The 23,766-nt window shown below is 40.8% G+C and overlaps 1 protein-coding gene across 1 annotated transcript; it reads right to left on the bottom strand.

The window, feature by feature from the left end:
- Positions 1-294: 294 nt before the first annotated feature.
- Positions 295-3,755, bottom strand: ucn3l (urocortin 3, like). Its single transcript, XM_015352273.2, has 2 exons — positions 3,343-3,755; positions 295-1,588 (listed from the first exon to the last, which is right to left on the bottom strand). Exon 2 carries the CDS (start codon positions 1,577-1,579, stop codon positions 1,133-1,135), a length of 447 nt encoding a protein of 148 aa, XP_015207759.2. The 5' UTR covers positions 1,580-1,588; positions 3,343-3,755; the 3' UTR covers positions 295-1,132.
- Between the last annotated feature and the right edge of the window lie 20,011 nt (positions 3,756-23,766).

Raw genomic sequence — 23,766 nt, 5'->3', positions numbered from 1 at the left:
TTTATATTGAATCATTCACATGTGCAGCATACTTATTGCTGTACTTGTTGCTAGATTTGGTAAACCGTGATTTTGTTCCTATGGAAAACAAAGCTGAGAATCTGAGACGGCAGTACATTGCGAATGCTAATACATGCACTGCACGTGGAAAGTTTTAATTGTCCTGTCCAACATTAAACCTCAAATGAATGAGTTGTAACATCTCCAATCACGTACTGTAGGAGAAAAAAGGAGGAAAGCCTAATACAAGACATTGACCTCTAGTTAAGACAATAAAATATTAAAAAATAAAAAAAATATTCAATGTTCTCTTTTATTAAAGGTTGAGCGATGCAAACCTTATAAAAACATTGCTGAAAAGTGTCTTTATTACAGTATGTTAAGTTCAGTTCCCAAAAAGAACTATTCAATTTTTGTATTCCAGGCTCATTCAAGGGTTTAAGGAATGCTGTGTAATGCACATTTTAAAAGTTATCGTCCTTAATGCCTTAACCTTGTTTTCAGTAATTCACAACATTTCATTATAATCCATTTTAAATTTAGTGTCAGTATTTATGGCATTTTAAAAATCTTTTTGCACCTCTCAAAATGTATCTGAGTATTCTGTTAATTTTGCACATACAATGTTTGTTTAGAAGCCATCCAATCATCTCCAGACGTCTGTGCAAGAGTATCCTCAACAGTAAGTTCCTCGTTCCAGTTTTTTCATAACAAATAAACCTTGAGTTGCTCTACCTGCACTGCAGTGACAGTTCTGATAATTTGGCAGGATTGCTTCCTATTCAGTTTGGCTCATGCCAGGTCTACCTAGGCTAAACATAATTGCTGTTTTTCTATGTGGTTAAATAACCTTGACTTCTCACTTATTTTATGTTATTGGACACTACTGAGAGCTTTCGCTCTTTCATTGTTTTTGTCACCACGTTATTTCAAAAGCGAGGGGACACTATCAATACCAGCGAAACAACACTCCAAGATGAGAAGAGCACCGCCGGATACAGTATTGCTCGTCAGAAGCAAATGTTTATTTTTGAAACCTAAGCTCTAACACAACCCAAAATGGCAGAGAGAAAACAATATATAGACTTAAAAAAAAACGTAACAGACTCCACAGAGCTGCTCCGAAATCCCTTCACTTCCTTCGCCCGATCTGAGCCATGAGGCGAGCGTTGGCTGCCGCCTTTGCTCGCAAGTTTTTTGCTTTTGCAATGTTGAAAAGGATGTTCATGATATTGGTGGGCACATCTAGGGACAAGGTGAATTTGGTCCGGCGGTCACTTTTGGCACTGTTCTGGTACATCTTCCCCTTCAGCTGAGTCTGGCGCAGGTATTTGTACTGCGAGGCGGGAAACGTCCTTTTTTCTCTTAATTCTGCAGACGAGAGGTCACCCCCAGGAAGGTAGAGGAACCTCCTTCTTTCAGGTAGGTAGTTGTCCTGGAGGTCGCTTTTCTTTGCCCCTGAAAGGATTTCATTGTTGCAGAGAAAGTTGGATTCACTTTGATAGAGTCTGTAACAGAAGCTGGTGGTTGGCGTGCACAATAGCGTAAACAGAAGCAGGGTTTTGATGTAAGACATCATGGTGTCCTGCTATAAAAATAAAGCAAATGATTCATTAGCCACACTTAAAATCCGAGTTGCACTTTTAAGGCTCAGAAAGAGGAGGCAGGAGTTGGAATACAATCACAGGTTGTGTCCCACGAGAAGTGTTGCCTGTACAACTTCATGCAAAATGATACTTAACTGCTAAATGGACAACTCCTCACATTGACGTGGCATGTAAAACACAATTGTACCCATTATGATTGTAACAGTTTTTTTATTGTTAATACAAAACATCTTGAAGCAGTTTCTTCTAAAAAATTAAAAAGTTAGAAAAGTGGGGGAAAATTATAAAAATAAATTAACGTGGTAAATAAGGACGCATTTGTAACAATATGCGTCTTTATTTACTTGCAGTAATATGTGATAATGCCTTATTTTGTCTAAAGATTTCACATGGCCTTAATGTTTTTATTACCGTCAATTCTTAATCAAAATAACGTTGTCTCTAATGGCATTGATTGAGCGTATAGGTTTAGAAATTTCGATGAATGAGTCACAAGAGATGTAAAATCTGACAAAAATTACAACACTAACCGGTTTTACTGCTTGATTTACTAAATGCAATAAGGAGACGCTACTGTAAAATGCATGAAGATAATAGCTCAGCATACTAAACTGCTTTGTACTGTATGTTTAAGAAAACTACTGAGGCGAAACTTTTTTAAAAAGTGCTTTTGAAATGAGTGCAATTAGTTTTTTTTAGTACATTTAGTTATATGAAGTTGCTCTCTGAATTCTCGTTCCAGATCATGTAATTTTTACAAATTGCAAAAAGAAAGAACCCAACCGAATAGTTCTGTGAATAAAGACGAAGTATACGAGCGAGACCGGACAGGTTTCGTCTGTGGATAATGTTTGGCGTATTTTAGAGTGGTCTATTTGCTATCTTCCCATTTTATTTAATGTCTTTATAATCGACACTTCTTACTTCATGACGACTTTAACCACTCCTCCTAATTTCAGTTGTTGTTTTGTGACCGTCTAGGTCAGCACTATTTTAACGTGAATATTTAACATTATTATGGTTAACAATCAATATAAATCGATATGTTGAATCAATCAGTACAATGTATTGCAAAGTATATGGATGGCAAAGTAGGGAATGTGTGTTGGGTATCAGATGACTGAGTTGTTCATAATTCAATCTAGATCCCTTTTAAACTTCCTTTTGTATAGCTTTTTCCAACGAAATACCTAGCTTTTAAAATATGCTCCTTCAAGTGAATACACATCTTGTTTTTTCGTCCCGTGAATCTTTCAGCTTTCTCTACAGTTTAATCCAATCTTTATTTTAGGCAGCGACAAATCCTATGTAATTAATTATACGTTTAAAATTAATAAGAAACTTCAAATTTACAGTAACATACAGTACATGGCTAGTCTCCTTAACACCTTCAAATGTTGAAGTCTACAGAAACAGATTTCAAAGGGAATAAAATAGCGAATAATTCCAATTTTCTTGCAATCTGCGTAGCCTAAAATAGTCGAAACGCTTAATATTTAAAATACAGAAGTAACACAGAACTGATTTGCTAGTGCAAATTCCCAAATACCAATTCAAACTGAAAAACTGTAACAATGTTTTCAATTTATCACTTCAATCAGATAAAGTACCTTTTCTGTTATGACTTCAAGCATTCACCTAATGACCAATAGCATTTATTTCAAATAAATTACAAGCATATTGATATAGAAAATATATTTTCTTGGATAAAGGTTAAAATCAATAAGAGACTTACCAAATTCCTTAAATTGATGCCAGGGATAAAAGTTTGCAGTTCAATCTGGCTTCGAAAATGATGGGGGTGGGGTTGAGAACAGTCCAAGTTTATAATCCTCTCTTCTTCACTTCGTCTCTGTTCCTCTCCTTCAGGGTCTGCCGCCCCCTACACGATATAAAAGTGCGAGATCACGAGATAGAATCGTAATTCTACGCGAAAGAGATTCATTTAGAATAATTTCATTACAATTCACTCATAAGCTACGGTAACGTCATAGTTCTGAAATGTTGTGTTTTTGCTTAGAGCTTGGAAAGGATGGGCTCTGAGCAAACTAGGAAAACCTGCGCTGCATTCTTCTTAAGTACAGTAGTCTGAAATGCAGCCCATCAGATGCTGCTGCGATTAAGTACCACACACATCACTCGAACTGTTATGTATCTGCCTGCCTGCTGTACAATTAATCTGCCACCAAATGAGTGTCCACGCCTTGTCCTAGCGTTACTTCAATTCTCGTCTAACCGTCCATAACTTTATATTTGTTAGATTATAAGTGCAATGTCCTCGTGTTGCCAACAGTGCTTGGCAAAAGTATTCACTCCCTTCACTCCCAGTGATTTTTCGACTTGTTTACTTACAAATGTTGCAAACACTCTTTGAAAGTGAATAAACTCAAAAACGTGAAGGAATTATATTCCTGCAGATAGAAATTCTGTATTCATAAAAAGTGAGAGCATGAACTTCAGAAACTTTATTATTAACATGGACATACAGTATACTGTACAACAGTTTATGTTTAGCTCATGTTTATACCAGAAAAACAGTTCCACAGTAACTGTACTCCAGTAATACTGCAGTCTATAATTGTTACAGATTAAAAATCTAAAATAAGTTTTTACACATAATAATGTAATCAAACCTATAAATTGTGATTATTTGCAGTGTCTTGCCTTTCCCATTGTCACCTATTTTGTCAAATTATAAAATGATGCATGTGCATTTTTTTTACCTTAAAAATCTTAATGTTCGAACTGAAGACTTCCAAGTCTTACGAAGTCTTACTTACAGTATATGTCAGCAAAATTTAAAAGAGAAGACTGAAATTTGTTGATTTGCTTGGTCGAAGCACCTATAGCAGCAATTGCATCTGCAAGTCTTTGTGGGTCTCTCATACTGTAGCAGGGCTCCGACTAGCTCTGTTGGTAGAGAATGAGATTCATAATCTCAGGGTAGTGGGTTTGTGTCCCACATCGGGCGCAAGGTTCTCTAATAACCCATACTGGGCAGCAGCAGTATGGGGCGGTGTTGGTGGCAGAGGACTATGTTTCCGTGACAACAGCACCAACACTAGCACTATCTTTTTGAAAGACAGGCCTGGCAGTCTACTTCCCTATCTTGACATGAAAACTCTATGGGTAGGTTGCATGGGAATCACTTATGAAAAGTAATTTTTAAGTCCTTTCACAGATTCTCAATCATTCCAGTCAGGAAATTGAATGGACACTACAAGTAGAGGACTTTCCTTTTCTTATTCTTAAACACCTCAACACTTTTGCCTTGTGCTTTACATCATCATCCCGCTGAAAATTGAATTGCTTTAAATCTGTATCAGATTTGCCAGTACTTTGCTCCATCTATGTTCCGATCAGTCTTGATAAGCTTCCTGATCCATTCTGCAGGCAGCTGTATCACCCTGCAACTTGCAACTGGCAACCCACTGAGTTCAGCAGCTGTGAGCCTGGTCAGTACCTCGATGGGAGACCTCCTGGGAAAAACTGAGGTTGCTGTTGGAAGAGGTGTTAGTGGGGCCAGTAGGGGGTGCTCACCCTGCAGTCTGTGTTGGTCCTAATACTCCAGTATAGTGATGGGGACACTATACTGTTAAAAGGCACCTCTCTCATCTCTTGAGATGTAAAACCAAGGTCCAAATTTCAGGGTATTTCTCAAAAAGAGGAAGGATGTTACCTTGGTGTTCTGGCCTTTATCAAGATTGGCCTCCTAATTATCCTCATCTACGAACGGGCTTCATCACTCTGTTCTCCTTCCCACTTATAGCTGGTGTGTGGTGAGTGTACTGGCACACTTTGGCTGCCGTCACATTATTCAGGTGGGGCTGCACATTGGTGCTGGTGGAGGGGAGTCCCCCTTACCTGTAAAACACTGTGCATGGAGTGTCCAGAAAAGTGCTATATAAATGTAAGGAATTGTTATTACGAATAGTCGACATCGATTGAATGCTTAAGAGTCTTCCAAATTATTTTAGAACCTTGTTCTCATCTGCCTTTATACAACTTTATCCCTGAATTGTTTAGAGAGCTCCTTGGTCTACGTGGTTGAATCTTTGTTTAACTACACTACCAGATTGAAGGACCTTACAAAGATAGTGGTATTTATTCTGCAATCATATGAAACAATCTTATTGCACATGGACATAGGCCACTCAACTACTTGTATGACTCATTAAGGTAATTGTATTAATTTAAACTACATTTAGGTGTGCAACTACAAAGGATAGAATACAATCATGATTATTCTATTTTTCTTTCATATTAATTATCACTTTACGTCTTTCTTTTTCATGTTTTGCTTTCAGTGTGTGGAGTAGGTTGTAAATAATAGATATTAATTACTACTTCAAGGCGTCATTACTGCAAGTTCAAAGCAAGGAAATGTTAAAACTGTACACAGTAAACACTTTTGAACTCTTTTACTGTTTTAGTATACAGTACTCTATAAACGGAAGAGTTGAGAATGGAGAGCTTGTTGTTATACTGCATATTTACAGCCTAAATACAGAGTAAATGTCAGAAGTTGTGGTTGCGCTGTAAAAATATGTAATATAATTGTATTATTATATGGAATTTCTTTATCAATTAAATTAAATTAATTGGGGGATTTGTCCTGATTATAGCATCGCAAGGTGGAATTTAGCCAACCCTTTGGGGTTAACTCCCCCATTAGTTCCCACTCTCATGAACAGTGCCATGGGGTTTATAACGACAATTAGTCAGGATCTTGATTTAATGTTTCTTCCTCAGGAGAGCACCTTCTATAGCACAGTCTCCCTGACCACACTAGGGCATTGGTTTACAAGTTGTAGTCTAGAGAGAAGAGTGCCTCCTACTGGCCAACCTACAGCAGCAGACTGGTTTTTATTGGACATGTATCACCCCATTACTGACCTGGCCCAACCGGGCTTTCAGTAATGCATTTAAACTGTACAATAACAGACGTACATGAGCTGCAAAACATTTTAAACATCTTTTGTAGAACCTGACACCTGCGTGGTAGAGGAAAATAGAAACAAATTTAAGTGTATTTCTGTTACATTGTAGCAGGAGAGCAGAGGGTGGACGAGAAGGCCACTATCAAGGTTACTTTCTTGGCTTATTCTGACTCTGAGTGCCATAAGAATCTTCAGTTCAAAATACAAAAAAAAACAACAACAAACAAACACTAGTTATAAAGAAAGGAGGAGAAATTGTTTTTTTTAATTGACACACTACAAGACATTTAATGTTACCAAGGATTTAGTCTTCAAAACCTAGCAACAAAGATGATCAATAATATTATTGATGGAAAACCCAATTAATACGATACTACAGATTTGATTTGTGGAACCAGAGGATGGTTTTCTTGACATTAAAAATAAATGTGAAGAAACTCAACATAAGACACTGCAAATCTTACAATTGAATTAGTATTGGTTGGACATTGAGTTTCTTAGGTGTGTGTTACAGTTTTGCTACAGGAAAAGCCTATTGATCACAAATAGGTTTGTTCTAAGATTGTGAAAGCAGTCTTATTCATTGTATTTTGAGTTATTTTCCTTAGGTAGAGTGCACAGCATAAAGGAAAAAACATTTTCTTTTAACATTTGAAATACAGTTCCAACATTTTTAAGGACTGGGTTCTGCTCAGCATGTGTGTCCTGTTCCTCATCCCAGAGGTGTCCTGTCCAGCTGAGCTCTCTGTTATACTGTACAGTAGTTGGATCTTTAAATGCGTTTTAAAAAACCTCCAACAGATCGGCTTTTTTAGCTACTAAAAAGTGGAACTTTTCCTCTTCTTTCTTCCGCAGTTTCCACAGTTTCTGAAATTAGAAAAAAAATCTAAATTAATTATTTCTCCAGCTGAAGTTTCTTTTAAAAGAGCTCTATTACAATGAAACCTAGCAGCTTCTGATATCCTGTGGGATATGCTTAGCAGGTCTCTTAAGGAGAAGGAATGTTTAAGAATAAGATCTATTGATGACTTCATAGAACAGCGATTTAAAATAGTTCTTTTAGCTGCTCTACAGTGTACTTGTCTAAAACATCTAAAAAACTCAAAGAGCAGAAAGTCTAGGCTGGATTATACTCTACAAAGCCCCCACAAATCTGTGGAGGACTGAGATAGAATTGAAGCTTCCAATATTAGGAGAAAAAAAGGGTCTACATAGTGTAGGTCAGGTTGTACAGTATGTATAAATGCATAATTCCTCATAAAATGGGAATATCTATAGTAAATGTTGTATTCTACTCACTCTATAAAATATTTTTTTCTTTTAGGTATTAAGGGTGCTCAGATCTGCATAGTTGGCTGTTATACTAATAAAATGTGAATGTCTGGCCTTTAGTTGTTCACTGGAGTGAGAATGCACATTGCAGTGTATTCAAAGTTATTTGGTATACATACGGTATGTGAGAAGTTAAGCACTGAAAATAAGATATTGCGTGAAAACATTCCTCCATTCAGGCTACAGTTCACGATTTCAAGGGGGGTTCTAACTTCATGTGGCCCCCCTGAGTAAGATTCAGTCGAAAACAAAGACCAGCAACTCACTTGATCAAATAAGTGCAAGAGACAGAAAGATATGCTCTGTGTATTAGTTTATATAAAAGGTGAAGTGCTCATGGATAGCAATTTTCAATTTGTTTAGTTTATTGACAGCTGAGATTGGAGATAATTACTTTTCTTAATTGGTGCAGGATACAAAGTCACAACACTGGTAGTCCTAGAAGTAGTGTCGGATCTGTTTTTATTGTTTGAGTCACATCCTTTCAAAATATCATTATAAGGCCATCCTGACATATGCATGGTAATTGTAATTAAATTGAGTAATACACAGTGCATAATTGAGATACTCTCTAACAATAAATCAATATATTAACATGCAAATGACAGTGAAAGAGAAAACTCGAGATGAAAGTGCATTAGTCTGAAATGCACTGAGTCTCAGAATCTTAGGATTCCTTCCCTAAAGAAACTACCATTACATAAAAAAGCTACACAGATCAATTGCAGAATGAATACTGAAATCTGTCAGAATACAGAATTAAGCAGGGATTTGTAAGTGAAAAAAGATTCCATATAATCAGATTTGAGAACAACATTAATGTATAAAAAATAATTAGCAAGGCGTCAGATGTGCAGTACAAGTGAGTGAACATACAACAAATTTCAGTGTATTTAGTGAGTTTCACCCATTTGAAGAAAGATGTGAAGACGGGGGTTTGTATTTAATCTTTTCTGTAGGGGGTTTAGACTTCCAAGTCACAAGCAGGGGTTTATGGCAGGAAAGGGGGTTAACTGATAAGGAGTGCAGATGCCAGCTAGGAACCCCCCTGGGTGTAATGTTAAACTGACCATTTGCCCAGAACATCATAAACTGGCCAAATACCATGAACCCCCCTCTTTACCATCAGACCGAGTGACGTCAGAAACGGAGAAGAAAACTGTATATAACCCAAAAGTTTGTAACAATACGGGGAACAATACTTCGGTTTTGTTGTTTCTTGCGGGAAACAAGACTTCGGCTTTATTGTTCCTTGCATGCAATAAACTCATCTGTTTCACTTCATCTCGGGATCAAGAACCTTATTTCTTCTGTTACAACAAATTTGGCGTAGTCGGCAGGATGCTCCAGAAGGCGCAGAACTTCCCATCGGCAGGAGAGACGGTCAGCGCGCACATAACTAAGAGGTAAGGACTCCTCTTTTATTTAAAAGTCCCGACTCTCTCTAACCGATTGGGAAATCTCTGCTCCCTGCGAGAATCGCCCGAGATGACGGAGTAAACGTGAGTTTCTGAATTCCTCTGGCCCGGGGAAGGCACCGGTGTATGTAATGGGTTGTTTGCTGTAAGCCCAGAATTTGGTCTGGCAGGGGTTCCGCGGTATTGTGTACAGGCGTTCGAAGCTGGTGTATGCCTTAATTGCGCGTGGAGTTTTGAACGGGTTTTGGACCCTTACCGTGAAGTCAGAACTGGTGTGGGTCTTAATTGCACCCGGAGTTCTGAAGCTCAGAACTGGTTTGGGTCTTAATTGCACCCGGAGTTCTGAGGCTCTGAATCGGTGTGGGCCTTAATTGCGCCCGGGGTTCTAGAGCAAGTGGTGCATTAAATGCACGTAGTTCAGGACTGGTGTGGGTCTTAGTTGCACCCGGAGTTCTGAAGGTCAGGACTGGTGTGGGTCTTAATTGCACCCGGAGTTCTGTGGCTCGGGATCGGTGTGGGCCTTAATTGCGCCCGGGGTTCTGGAGCTGAGTGGTGCATTAAATGCACGTATAATCCAGGATTGGTGTGGGCTTTAATTACGCCCGGGGTCCTGAGATTAGCTACGCCTTGATCGTGCACAGATTGGCGTGGCGTGGTTTTTTTTTTGTTTTAAAGGAAACAGGAGTAGAAGAGATATATGTATGTATGTTTTTGGTGTTTTCCTTGTTTGTGAAATACATATACACACGCACTACACTAACATAAACACACCTCATAATAAAAGAGCAAAGCATTAAGTAGCAGGATTTAAAGGACGTTGAGACCCGAGAATCGCCCTGATTGAGCTCAGTGCGTAAGTCCACCCCGGGGCAAAAGCAGCGATGCTGGCGTTCTGGGGATGGTGAATTACTGATCAAGAAAGGGGGTTTTCGAGGTCTCGTTTCTTACCTGTGAACAGTGCGGTGTAAATCCTCTCTAAAGTCTCTGAGAGGTATTTAGATCTGGAGGTAACAGACGCCCTTAGCTGAATGAGTGCAGTAATGCACAGGTTTTTCCAAGTGAAAACATCCCCCTACTGAATGAGCTGTTACCTCACACACGACAAAAGTAAATCTTAAAGAAACCAAACATGTGTGCTAATTGGGTGTTTGAGAAAGTGGTGGAAGTATCTGATTACATATCAGAAAAGTGTAAATTGACTGAAAGGGAAGAGAAATATAGGAAGAAGCTGAGTCTGTCAGAAGGAGTTTGGGGCGAAGATGCCTGTAAAAAAGCGTACGAACATTGGAACAAAAACAAAGATTTAGCTGCAGCCCTGGTGATCGGCCGACACCTGAGGTGGCAGATTAGCATGAAGGAGAAATCAGAATGGGATAGAAAAGAGAAGGAGTTCACAGAAAAAATAAAAGCGTTAAATGAGAGGAAAGATAATTTATTCGCGGCAAAAGAGGTACTAGAAAAAAAACTAAAAGAGGCAGTACAGGAGAATGAGAAATTAAAAAAGGAATTAACTCCTGGTCACGCTGCACTGGTTAATGTGCTACAGCCGGCGACTAAGTTATATCCTGCTCTCCCACAGGGGAACAAACAGGCAGGAAACGAAAATAATTGGGATCAATTCCCTCAGTGGCCATATGGAGAAGGGGGGTCTGATTGGGATAACAATTGGTATGAGTGTGATAAAGACGGATCAGGGTCTCCCCTGTTAGAGGGAGGGCGCCCGCAGGTCTGTACTCTCACTCGAAGTGGGAAAGGACTTGATGTAGCAGGGGCTGGTGCCGTTGATGACAGCGCCACTCTAACTCCGTCTCGCACCCCGCCGAGGGGGTCCGTTCTCGCACCTACCTTCCCTGAACCCCCAATACGATCAAATCCAAAACCGGAGGATATTGACCGGTGGGCTAGAGAAGTACCGCACCCAAAATTAGGGATGCAGCGAACCTGGAGTGCGCTTCAGGAATTAAAAGATACTTATGGTATCTCCCCCCTGACTGCCGCTATGATCCTCAGAAGGACAGGGGAAAAGCGTGTAGGAGAACTTAAACAATTGTGTGAGGATAACGGCAGGGGAGGGCGATGGGAATGGGTTTGGCGATGGCTTAAACAAAATTATCCACCAAAGACAGATTGGAAAAAGATATCTGCGTGTCAGCAAAAAGAAAGCGAGGATGTGGCTGACTTCACTGACCGCTTCGTCACACTCTGGCTGGAATGCTCAGGACTGAGTGACGAAGATGATGTGAATAGCGACGCCTCTGCTGTAATTAAACAAATTTATTTGGGCGGTCTTAAGCCTGATATAGCCAAAGCCCTTCAGTTAAAAGAGCCCGAAATAGGGCAAGATACGACTAAACAATTTGAGGAAATAGTTAAAATGGCACGGCAAATCGAGAGAAATATGTATGCTAAGGTGCGGGCAATACAAACAGGGTGGACACCCCCCATACTGAAGGGTGGAGCTGGCCCTGACACCCGACTAAATCCAAAAAGCGAAATTACAACTCGGTGCCATTATTGTAAAAATTTCGGACATTGGCAAAAGAATTGCAAAAAGCGATTAGCCAGTGAGGGCAGGTTTGGAAGATACCGAGATCCCCCTTTCAATCCCTCGAATCGAGAGGGGCAAAAAAACCTGTTGTCACAATTACAGGATCTGAGCGAAGCAGACAAACGCGCTATCAGGGAGCTTTTAAACTAGGACTCCCCCTAGTGGCCTCCCTACGCCTATCTCAGGAACTGAGTGAAAAAGAGCTCAAATTACAATGCACGATTAATGGGATTCAAATGTCACTTTTATGGGACACTGGGGCTCAATTATCGTGTTTATCTGAACAGTCAGCCAAACGGTGTGGTGTCATGTTCACAGGGAAGGAGCTGGAGGCCACTGGTGTAGGGGGTAATAGAATAACACTCAGAGAAACTCAAGAACTCAAGATTAGACTAGGAGATGGGGAGGTAACATTTAATGCTGTCATGTGGGTAGGATCTACCCCAGATCTGTTGGGATGGGATGCTCTGAAATACCTACAAGGGGTTACATTAACCGTACATGAGGAGAGGGTGGAGGTAAACATCTGGTCCCTCCAAAAAGACGAACTAAAAGGGCATCCAATTTGGACTATGGATAAGGACGAATGCGGGCTTCTGGATATGGAACCCGCCACATTTACTGGGAAATCCCCGCCATACACAAAGCCATATAAAATCAACAAAGAGGCGGAGGAAGGGGTTCGACCAGTAATACAAAAACTATTGACTCAAGGCATTGTACGAAAAACACATAGTACAAGCAACAGTCCAATATGGCCCGTAAAGAAAGCCAGCGGAGCATGGCGATTCACAGTTGATTACTCAAAAGCTAATCAACACATCAACCGTCTCACCCCCTTAGTAGCAGACCCCTCTGCTATTTTTCAACTACTGACCCCTGAGCACCAGGTGTTTTCAGTAATTGACATGGCTAATGGGTTCTGGTCTGTTCCTCTACACCCAGAGGTACAAGATTGGTTCGCCTTTGTTGTAGATGGAGAACAATATACTTGGACCAGGTTACCACAGGGGTTTCATAACAGCCCCACCGTGTATCACATGGCACTTCGGAGGCATCTCCGGGAGCTGCCTCAAGTGTCCTCCGTCGTTATCCAATATGTGGATGATATTTTAATCGCGTCTCCTGACGAGGAAACCCACAAGAAGGACCTCCAAATTATTCTCAACCATTTGGTTAAAAAAGGACACAAGGCTAGTTATAGCAAAGCACAGTTATGCCTAGACACCGTAATTTACTTGGGACAAAAGATTAGTCAGGGAAAAAGGGAATTGACAGAAGATCGGGCCCAGGCAATCCGAACACACCCTAGTCCCAATACGGTGAGAGAGCTCCGATCATTTCTGGGTCTATGCAATTTCAATAGAAATTGGGTTGATGCTTTTTCTGAAAGGGCCAAACCACTTACAGACCTATTAAAGGGGGGAGGGAGGTCCCTTGATCCTATTGCTTGGAGTCCTGAAGCTGAACATGCTTTTAATGATTTAAAACAAGCTCTGTTACAGGCTCCTGCATTGGGGTTTCCTCAGACAGATCAACCATTCTACCTCTACGTAAGTGAAAAGAATGGATTTTGGACAGCTGTACTAACACAGGAACATGGGGGTAGGTACCGCCCGGTAGGGTATTACTCTGGATCCTTGGACGAGGTAGCCAGGGGCTGGGGACCATGTCTACGAGCCGTTCAGGCCGTCTGTCTAGCAGTACAGGCAGTCAATAACATAGTGCTAGATCAACAACTGATTGTTCGATGCCCACATGCGGTACTCACCCTCATGTCCCTGAATCGGGTCAGTCAGGTTAATGCGATACGATGGAGCAAGTGGCAGGTCTTGTTAGAGGCTCCAAATATTACCATTGAACGTGAAGGAGCTCTTAATCCAGCCACATTGTTACCTGACCCATCAGAAGCCTACATGTTAGAACACAGCTGTGATGTTTGGGCAATGGGAGAAGATGAGGGCATCAAAATAGCCGAGCAACCACTAAGGAATGAAGACCTCATCCTTTTCACTGATGGAACTTCATTCATAAATTCTAGTGGGGAGAGGAAAGCGGGTTGGGCTGTGACTACAGAACATGATATCCAATGTGGGGGAAGATTTGAGGTACCCACGTCAGCACAGCGAGCTGAACTGAAAGCTTTGGTGGAAGCCTGTAAATTAGCAAAAGGCAAGACCACCACAATATACACAGACTCACGATACGCATTTGGAGTATGCCATGATTTTGGAAGGTTATGGAGTAATAGGGATTTTTTAACCTCTGCTGGCACTCCGGTAAAGAATGCAGATCTGGTGTCTGAGCTGCTTGCGGCTCTCCAACTCCCAAAGCAGGTAGCTGTAGTCAAATGTAAGGGCCACAGCAGAGAGGACACTCCCGAGGCCAGGGGCAATAAGCTAGCAGACTGGACAGCACGTCAAGCTGCCCTGGGGCAATGGGAGGAGTGGGCTATAGAAAAACCTCTTCAGATTATTTCAGTTTGCACAGTGAACATACAGGCACTCCGGACGGAACAGCTCAGCGAGCTCCAGGCCCAGGCTCCAAGGATTGAGAAATGGACCTGGATGGAACGCAATGTGGGGCTGCAGAAGGATGGGACCTGGAGGTGCCAGCGTACGGGCAGACCCGCCTGTCCCAAGCAACTAATGCCCTACCTGGCACAACAAATACACTCCACAGGGCACCCAGGCGTTAGCCAAATGACTCGACGCTTTGCTCAGAGCTGGGTTGGCACAGGCTTCACACCCTTCGCAGCTGATGTGGTACAACGCTGTGGAGAGTGCCAAAAAGCCTCTGGAGCACCGCCGGTTCGGGCTCCTAATCTTCGACGTCCTGCACCCGAGGGACCCTTTAGACACTGGCAAATAGACTATTGTTCACTGCCACCCTGTAAAGGGAAAACAGGCCTCCTAGTGATGGTGGACCAGTTTTCTAGATGGGTGGAGGCTGTCCCTGTCAAACGAGAGACTGCGCAGACAACTGCCAAATATCTCGTGACAGAAGTAATTCCCCGATGGGGACTCCCGTGTCGCATAGACTCAGACCAGGGCACACATTTTACTGGAAAAGTGTGTCAGGTGGTGGCAGACCTACTAGGGATCAAATGGGACCTGCATTGCCCTCATCACCCGCAGTCCTCCGGCATGGTGGAACGGGTGAACCGGACTTTGAAAGCTAAATTGACAAAGTACCACTTGGGAGGGATCCCCTGGGTGGATGCATTGCCCGCCGTACTGTGCAGCATCCGGGCTGGGACAAATCGAATAGTGGGGCTGAGCCCGTTTGAGGTGATCACGGGGCGTCCCATGAGACTGAGTGACTCTCCAGGACATGACAGAGTAGGCTTGAGTATACTAACTGATTCTCTGTTACAGTATTGCAAGTTGCTGACAGAGGCCACCCAAGGAGCCCGTGAGCAGGTCCTGGAGGCGTGGGGACCACCACCTGAAGGAGGGCACGACCTCATCCCAGGAGAGTGGGTGTGGATCAGGAAATTTCCTTCACAGGTTCTCCAGCCCAGGTGGGACGGACCCTACCAGATCCTGTTGACAACCGAGTCTGCGGTTCGAGTGGAAGGAAAAGATCGCTGGATCCACGCGTCACACTGCCGACGAGCCTCATCCCCGGACCCAGAATGAAAACATTTCTGTCAATAATGATAATTGTTGCTGTAGAACTATGTTCCGCAGGGATTAATGATCATCTCTCCCACAAAGGAGAACATGGAATTAATTCCTTTTTAGGCCTCTCCTATCTGACAGCTAAGAAAACCAACCAAAGTGCCTGCTGGGTGTGTGCCGCATTACCCAAATATGTACAGGGAGGACTTCCTATGGGGGCCATTCCTTGGCGTCTCGAGGAAGTCATAGGCATGATCATTTGGAGGGATAATTTAGGAGATTTTAATATGACAAACTATGGGGGTTGCCATAACACGACTTTAACCTGCACAACATTACAGTATCTACAGGAGCGAGGCTTAGAGCCCACGAGTTTCACAGGCTCTTACGCTCCTAAATATAACAGAAGCCATACACCACCATACCTGACTCTAAATAAGGAACGTGAGGGAAACATATGCTTTCAGCACACTAATGGTCTGCACTTGGTTGGATGGAGTCGTTGCAACCTTACCATCGCTGCAAATATATCCACCTCTACCTTCCAAATTCCAGGATGGGATCGGCACACCCCACAATTCGGTATAAGTTTCTTATTTTCAGAGGCATGGGGAGCGCCAAACGGAACATATTTCATTTGTGGAAAACGAGCCTACCCATGGTTGCCAGCCCAGTGGTCTGGCTCATGTTATTTAGGATATGTGGTTCCTCATATCCGTGTTCAAACCCACACCCCCTTCGGACCTAACCACAGACCACAAAGAAAATTGGCTGATTGGGAATATTATTTAGGTATAATATTTCCACAAGCCGGCATGAACTTTCTGAGTCGAGAGTTAATTCAAATGGCTTCGACTTTAGAAGAATTAGCAAATTCTACCTCATCTAGTCTGAAGGCTGTTAATGATGAGATGGTAGCCCTCAGAACAGTGGCCATGCAGAACCGACTAGCTTTAGATTATGTACTGGCGGCCCAAGGAGGAACTTGTGCAGTAATTGGCACTGAATGCTGCACATATATCCCTGATAATTCTGAGCACATCTCAGATCTGGCCCAACACATTTACAATGAGGGACAGAAATATCAGGACTATTATACTGAAAATTGGGGAATTGGATCTTGGGTAAAGTCTGTGTTTGGGGCCTGGGGCGGAACTTTTTTACAGTGTTTATTTGTAGGAATAGTATTGTTTATATGTGTAATTGTAATCATCACGTGCACAAAAACATGTATCACATCTTGCCATAACCGTGGAACGAACAATGTCATGGCAATACATACCTGTTCGCCAAGAAAGGAAAGATCTGCCCTGACATTGTATGTATAAAAATAGGCTACACTGACGTATGCCATATTTTATAAGGGGGGAATGAAGAAAGATGTGAAGACGGGGGTTTGTATTTAATCTTTTCTGTAGGGGGTTTAGACTTCCAAGTCACAAGCAGGGGTTTATGGCAGGAAAGGGGGTTAACTGATAAGGAGTGCAGATGCCAGCTAGGAACCCCCCTGGGTGTAATGTTAAACTGACCATTTGCCCAGAACATCATAAACTGGCCAAATACCATGAACCCCCCTCTTTACCATCAGACCGAGTGACGTCAGAAACGGAGAAGAAAACTGTATATAACCCAAAAGTTTGTAACAATACGGGGAACAATACTTCGGTTTTGTTGTTTCTTGCGGGAAACAAGACTTCGGCTTTATTGTTCCTTGCATGCAATAAACTCATCTGTTTCACTTCATCTCGGGATCAAGAACCTTATTTCTTCTGTTACAACACATTGAATGGACTACTTGATTATGACATCCTCCCGAATTACTAAAGCCCAAGTAATACATGATGTTACACTCAGACACAGTAGGTCTCCCTCTGTTAATGGACACGACAGAGAGAACAGAATGAAGAGAAATGCTTCTTCATAGAGCCAGCAGCTCTTTTTTTCTCACGAGTCCAGGATAAGTCAAAAAGTATTCCACAACAGCCATAGTTAATGCAACAGAGTCAACAATTCTCTTTTAACTATCACAATTTGATTGTACATCTCTAAAAATGTTTTAGTGTGTTTGATCATACATGTTTTGATTAATGATCTGTATTTCAGTAGTTCAGTTAGTTCCTAATAAATAGGACAAAATATGTATGAAGCAGCCTAGTTGTGAGGATAAGGCTACCCAGCCCTCCCTTCTCTATCATAAGGAATGAACTAGGGAGCTGCTTGAAGAGTGTAGACAGGGTGTAGACAGGGTGGTGGGAAGGATGCAAGAGTGAGGCATGAAGGGAAATCCTAGGGGCAATACTTAATGTATTTACTGTAGGTGAGCTGAAGTGTATGTGATTTGGATGTAATATTCCTCCCAAATGTCTTCTATAAAGTTAATTAATTATTCTCAGCCGATGGCTGTTTCGCCACTCACACGTCATGTATGGGATTAATAGCAGCTTAATCAGAGCTTAATTCCACTATGAAAAGCTAAAAGAAAGTAAAATACATCCTGTCCTTGGGGGCGATTTCAGGTATGTAAAGAAAAGAGGTGTCTTAGGGAAAGAAAAATAAAAGAAAAGTGAGATTGTTTGGAAGGTCAAGGGGAACAGTGAGAAGAAAACCAGGGACATAAATTCCAAGGGCAGTTATGAAGGCAGCAATCTATATATTTAAAAGTTTTCTAAACAGATCAGTCTATCTCTGGGTGCTGAAGGAATGTGTGAGCCCAGTGTAAGAATTATTTTGGCACCTGTGTATTATGTTAGGTCTATGTTTTATTATATTGATTGTAATTTTTCATATTTCATTTCGGCTCTCTGCACAAAGCACTCATAATTGCTTTTTCCTTGATACATGATAAACTAAGCATTACGAGTTTAAGAGCGTTATTTATAACCGTTATTAACAAATAACGAAATAAACCTTTCTCATTTGATACATCGGTAGTGCTTGTTTTAATTCTATTCCTATGAAAGGTTTGCTCTTTCACAGAAAGAAACATGTGCATGAAGCCTGGTACTGAATTCAAACCTCTATTAAATATCCCCTTTAACTTTTTTAATCTCTCCCTCCTTAACACTAAACCGTTAAGCTAATGCTTTACCGTTTTTGACAACTTCTACTCTTACGTCAGCTAACCTACAGTATACAGTATTTAGCACTTCTGTCTAAAAATGCAGAGAGATGCTAAGATGTATTACTATTTAGACAGATCATTAATGTTCAGTGTTATAATTCAAAGAAACATGCACCATTTCTTGTGACATGCCTAATATGTACATTATATGAGTAATCAGGCGTACCAAATTTCAATTAGTAACTATCACGCTAAGCCTCCTAGCCTTCAGTTAGTCATTATGTCGGTGGGGGCTTCAACAAGTGGTGGTAGTAGGGTAGAATTTATCATCAGTGGATTGCCTACTGGGGTAGATTGGGTTCCAGGTCTGAAGGAAGGCCCCAGGAAATAGATCAAGATCACCATTTCCAAAGTTTTGTTAGAATGTTCCTTATGTGGGAACCAAGACCACTCCATTATTCGGAATTGAAAACGGAGAACACAGTCACAAAGGCATAAATCGGAATGTTTCATTTACTGCAAACAGTAGGCTCTTCCATTATGGGCAAAGCTGCTTGTGCCGATGTCTGTTTCAATTCTTCTGAACTGTCAGCACTTGAAAGTAGCAGCTTCCAGTAACTAATAAAATAACATCTGAAGTTTCATGAAGTGAAGAACAATGGTGCAGGGAAGTGAGTAGTAAATTGAAATTTGTCATCTTTGTGACAGTATATTTCATGGCTTTACTTAATTGCCCCATTATATATCTGCAGGGATTAATTGCCAATAGGATCTCAGCACTAATTAAAAGAGACTTGTTTTCATTATACTGTCTATGAAGTCAGATCAGCTAACAATGTACTAGAAGCAGTTGAGTCCTAATTGTCCAATGTTCTAATTTGACACAGAATATGGGGATGTTTGCTTTTTTATTAGGCTTCATGCTGCATTAAAATTTACTGTACTGGAAATAATGTAGTGTGGCTCATGCCAGATGCTTCTGATTTCACATTTACAAAACATAATAGTACTAAAAAAAATTCTGTGTATCATGCAAAATTATAACAAAGACTTGTTTTATTGATTTTTTTATGAGGTGGTATAAATGAAGGGGGCAGCACGGAGGCACAACAGTTAGCATTGCTACATCACAGCGCTGGGGCCCTGAGTTCAGTTCCAGACCTGGGGTGCTATCCGCATGAAGTTTGTATGCCCTTCTTGTGTTTGCAGGGGTTTTTGCCTGGTTTCCTCCTACATCCCAAAGATATACTGTAGCAGGGTAATAAGGTTCTGGGAAATTTGGTCCTAGTGTGAGTGCGTGCGTGTCTGCATTTGTGTCTGCATGCGTCCTGCGATGGACAAGCATCCCATCCGGGTGTATCTTGCCTTGTGCCCTTCGCTTGTCAGAATAGGCTCCAGCCCCCCTGCAGCCCTGAAGAGGATGAAGCAGTTAAAAATGGATGGGTGTTATAAATGGAAGATGAGGCTAAGCTTCTAGAGTTTTATTTTTGAAATGCTGTATGATTAAATATGTTTGTGAGGCTCTAGTGTGCTGTAACAGAAGTGGTGAATATGCTGAATGTTCGTGAGTGTTCAGGTGTGCACCAGGGCATCTTCAGCTGATAACGTCATTTTCCCACTGCCAGTTTCTTTGCTTATCCAGCTTTCAAATTACAAAAACAATATAGTCGGAGATTTTCAAATGGAGAATTGAAACAATAACGATGTTGTGATTAAACCTAAAACAGTTGGCAGTTTTTAATAACTTCATTTTTAAAACTAGATACAGGAATATGCAATTTACACTGTAAGCAGGTTTAAACTGCAGGTTTAAAAGCATCTGTTTTAATGAGATACTTGGTCTATCAAGGAAAAATATGGATAGGCACTGGGAACCTAACAAGACTTTGCTCATTGCCTTTTTAAATTTTAACTGTAATTTTAACATTTATGGTTTATTTGATAATCTTAATAAATAATTTGAGACAATATTCTTGTTTCCTTCATTCCCCACCTCACCCTGCTCTGTTATCACGGCAAGAGACAAAATGAGTATGCTCGCTACACCAGATTTGAAATCTCTCAGATATAAAACTAAATTAATCCTTGAGCCAGTTTTTCAGACAATGCACTAAAATACCCCTTCCGACAAATGGTCTAAATTAGGGAAAACATTTCTTTTATTATTTTTTACCAATTCTGCAGTACCGCTTATTGATTTTTATCATTTAGTAGGCAATTGACCCAAGGACCTCATCCAGATGATTCTTGAAAGAAGTCAGTTATCAGCTTCAACGGCATGGCTGGGTAACTTGTTCCACACTCCCACAGCCCTCAGATGAAAAGCTAAGGGACAGAACCTCCTCTACATCCATTCTGGGCCGTAAGAGAGCCAGAGCCAGAGCCTGTTCTGGCAAGCAGAAGCAGGGTACATCCTGGACTGGACTCCAGTCCTTCACAGGGCACACACAGACACAAATACACACACGAGCAGACCAAGACAATTTTCCCAGAAGCCAATTTACCTACCAGTACATCTTTGGACTGTGGGCGGAAACCAGAGCACCAGGCGAAAACCCATACGAACACAAGGAGAAGATACAAACTCCACACAGACAGCACCCTAGGAATTGAACCCAGGGGCCTGCTTTATATGCAGAGGAATAATATTTTTTTAATTTTCACGTTTCAGGTCGAGAGCTTGCGAGAGTTTTCGCAGGACAGCTGCTTTAAGCACATCCTGAGTATGGAAAATCTGTGTAAAAAGGAAACTGAAATAATATTGTTTTTAACAGAAATTCCCTTGGATACATTTCTTATTTGTTACGACCACAGGGCAAAAGATAAAGATTACAATACTGTGCAAATAAAAAGTCTTATTAATTTATCAGGGTGCATAGACATTACTGTTATAACACTTTCAGCTGCAGATCAGGTTAAAGAGAACCAGGTTAAAGGGAATTTGTCCACAGTATATTTGAAATTATGTTTTGAATGACTCAGTTTATCTTTAGGTATTTAGTTTATGTGAATATGGTTTTAGTTAGTAAAGAGGAACAGAAGGCTGGGGTGGTGGTGCAGTGGTTAGCAGCGTTGGGGCCCTGAGTTAGATTCCTGGGGTGCTATCAGCACCACAGTTTCTGTGTTCTCACCATCTTGGAAATCTGGTGAGCGTGAGCATGTCTGTAATTGTGTCTGCGTGCGCCCCTGCAGTGGACTGGTGTCCTGTCCAGGATGTATACTTCCTTGTTCTCCTTGCTTGGATAGGCTCTGGCCCCCCATAATCCTGTATTAGATGAAAGTGGATGAGAAAATAAATGCATGGAAGAACAGTGCATAGCCGAAAGATTTCGTTCTAAACTGAGAAATGAATCTTTAGTCTATCCTCTGTTCCTGAAGCACAGACTGATGTAAAAATGTTCATCGCTATGAGAATTTAAGAACGAAACCTTCCTTAAGACTCATTAAAGGTCATTGCAATCTTGCACGTAAAACTTTAAATTAGTTAACATTAATTTATTTAAATTTGTTGTACAAAAGCCTAATTAGGATAAAATGCGAGGGAGGTTAAACACACGTTAGTATCCTTAGAGAAAAGAAACCTGGCCAGTGGAATGTAAATTATGTAGGAGGAATGGTACATGTGTAAACTCAGCTGAGTCCAATGAATCATATTGCAATTAAAAGCAATCATTCAGAGTCTGGTAATAGGCAAAACTGAAATAATGGCGGGTTTTAATGGGAACAAAGAAGAAAGTGTATTTATTTTCTTTTGATTTCTATTTTGAAATCATAATAATAAAAAATGAAATGTCATCTGATACAGTATGTTTTAATAACACTTTAGAAGAAGCGTCTCTTTGTTATTAATTTAAGTTGAATAGGGGAAAAATATTATTCAGTCTTACATATGACTCACAAACATGCATTTCCATCATGAGTACTCAATATCAACTTGTTGGCAAATTGTGTAAACTCATAGATTAACAATGAGATTTCAGGCACTTATTTCTCATTTTCTTAATATCATTGCCCAAAGAAATGATGTGTCTCAATGATTCTATTTAATTCAACAATCCCAGAAGTATCCTCATATCAATAAACACATCTCTGTGCATTCCTGTCAGATATTTAATTACAGTATATGTGTTTTTTGTTTTATTTTGAAAGAAGAATATGAAGCGATAATTATCAGCCAGATTGGCTTTCCATATTTTCACTAAATTTGATTTTCCATCATGTCAGCTTTCAAAATCCACACTTTGTTCTTTCTTCTCTTGTTGGATATTATTGAAATCCATTTGGGGTTAGGAAACAAAGCAGTTGTTATAGTGTTTTGAGGTTGCTGCAGAAGAATGCGAGAGAGACTTTCTTCATAACGAAGCAGTCAAATGGCACTGTGACTACTTTCCTGCTTAAACTACAAGAAAACCCAACCTCACGTAAACAGAATAAAAGAAAATAAAATTACTAAATGACTATAAAAACACACTGAAGGTCTAAAACTATAACATATCTCTTGTCGTTTCCTCCTGGAGGTTTATATCTTTGTGTCTGCACAATTTGTATTTCACAGCAGATAAGAAGCCGACAACCTTTGAAAGGAATACCCTGCTATAAATCATCTCACTTTGTCCTTTGAAATGTACCTGCAATCTCTTGCTGTTCCATCATCTGGACTAAGTCCTTCCCAGCTCTATGTCCTGCTGGTGACACATATGCATCAACAAGTTCCAGAATCAGTGTTTCACTACCAAGAGGAAAAAACTAAATATTCAGTTGCTGGGGCTAGGGTATGATATTCGCTATATGGGTAGTTACATCACTAAATTACACCTAATCCTCTAAAATTTGGAAAGGATTTTAAAAATGTCTCTTATTTAAAAAGAAACAAAATGAATATCAGTATAATATGGACAGAATACAACATGCACAAAAATCATACACACCTATGCAAATTATAAATGCTCAATAGACAAGTAACAATTGGCTGTAGGAGTTATACAGTAAATAGCTAGCCAGTTTTATTTTCTTCCATGCACTAAAGCACAGAATTATCAAAAACGCTATAAAACCACTGATCAAACATAAATGCAGTTAAAGTGCTTCCTGCAAAATCAAGTGGCCCACATTGCTCAAATGCTGCACTGCTAGGAAGGAACAGCAGGTCTGAGTCCCCTCCAGGAGGTGGAGTACAGACAGGACACAGCCAAGGAGAGCAGGTGTTCAGGAGAAAAGCTCAGACATGAAAAAAGCCT

The sequence above is a fragment of the Lepisosteus oculatus genome, chromosome 7, assembly GCF_040954835.1.
Source record: "Lepisosteus oculatus isolate fLepOcu1 chromosome 7, fLepOcu1.hap2, whole genome shotgun sequence".
NCBI lineage: Eukaryota > Metazoa > Chordata > Actinopteri > Semionotiformes > Lepisosteidae > Lepisosteus > Lepisosteus oculatus.
This window is presented reverse-complemented; position numbering and strand designations above follow the sequence as displayed.

What these genes read in the sequence shown, in the direction of transcription:
- ucn3l (XM_015352273.2), bottom strand. Translation starts at nt 1,579, where the DNA reads ATGATGTCTTACATCAAAACCCTGCTTCTGTTTACGCTATTGTGCACG.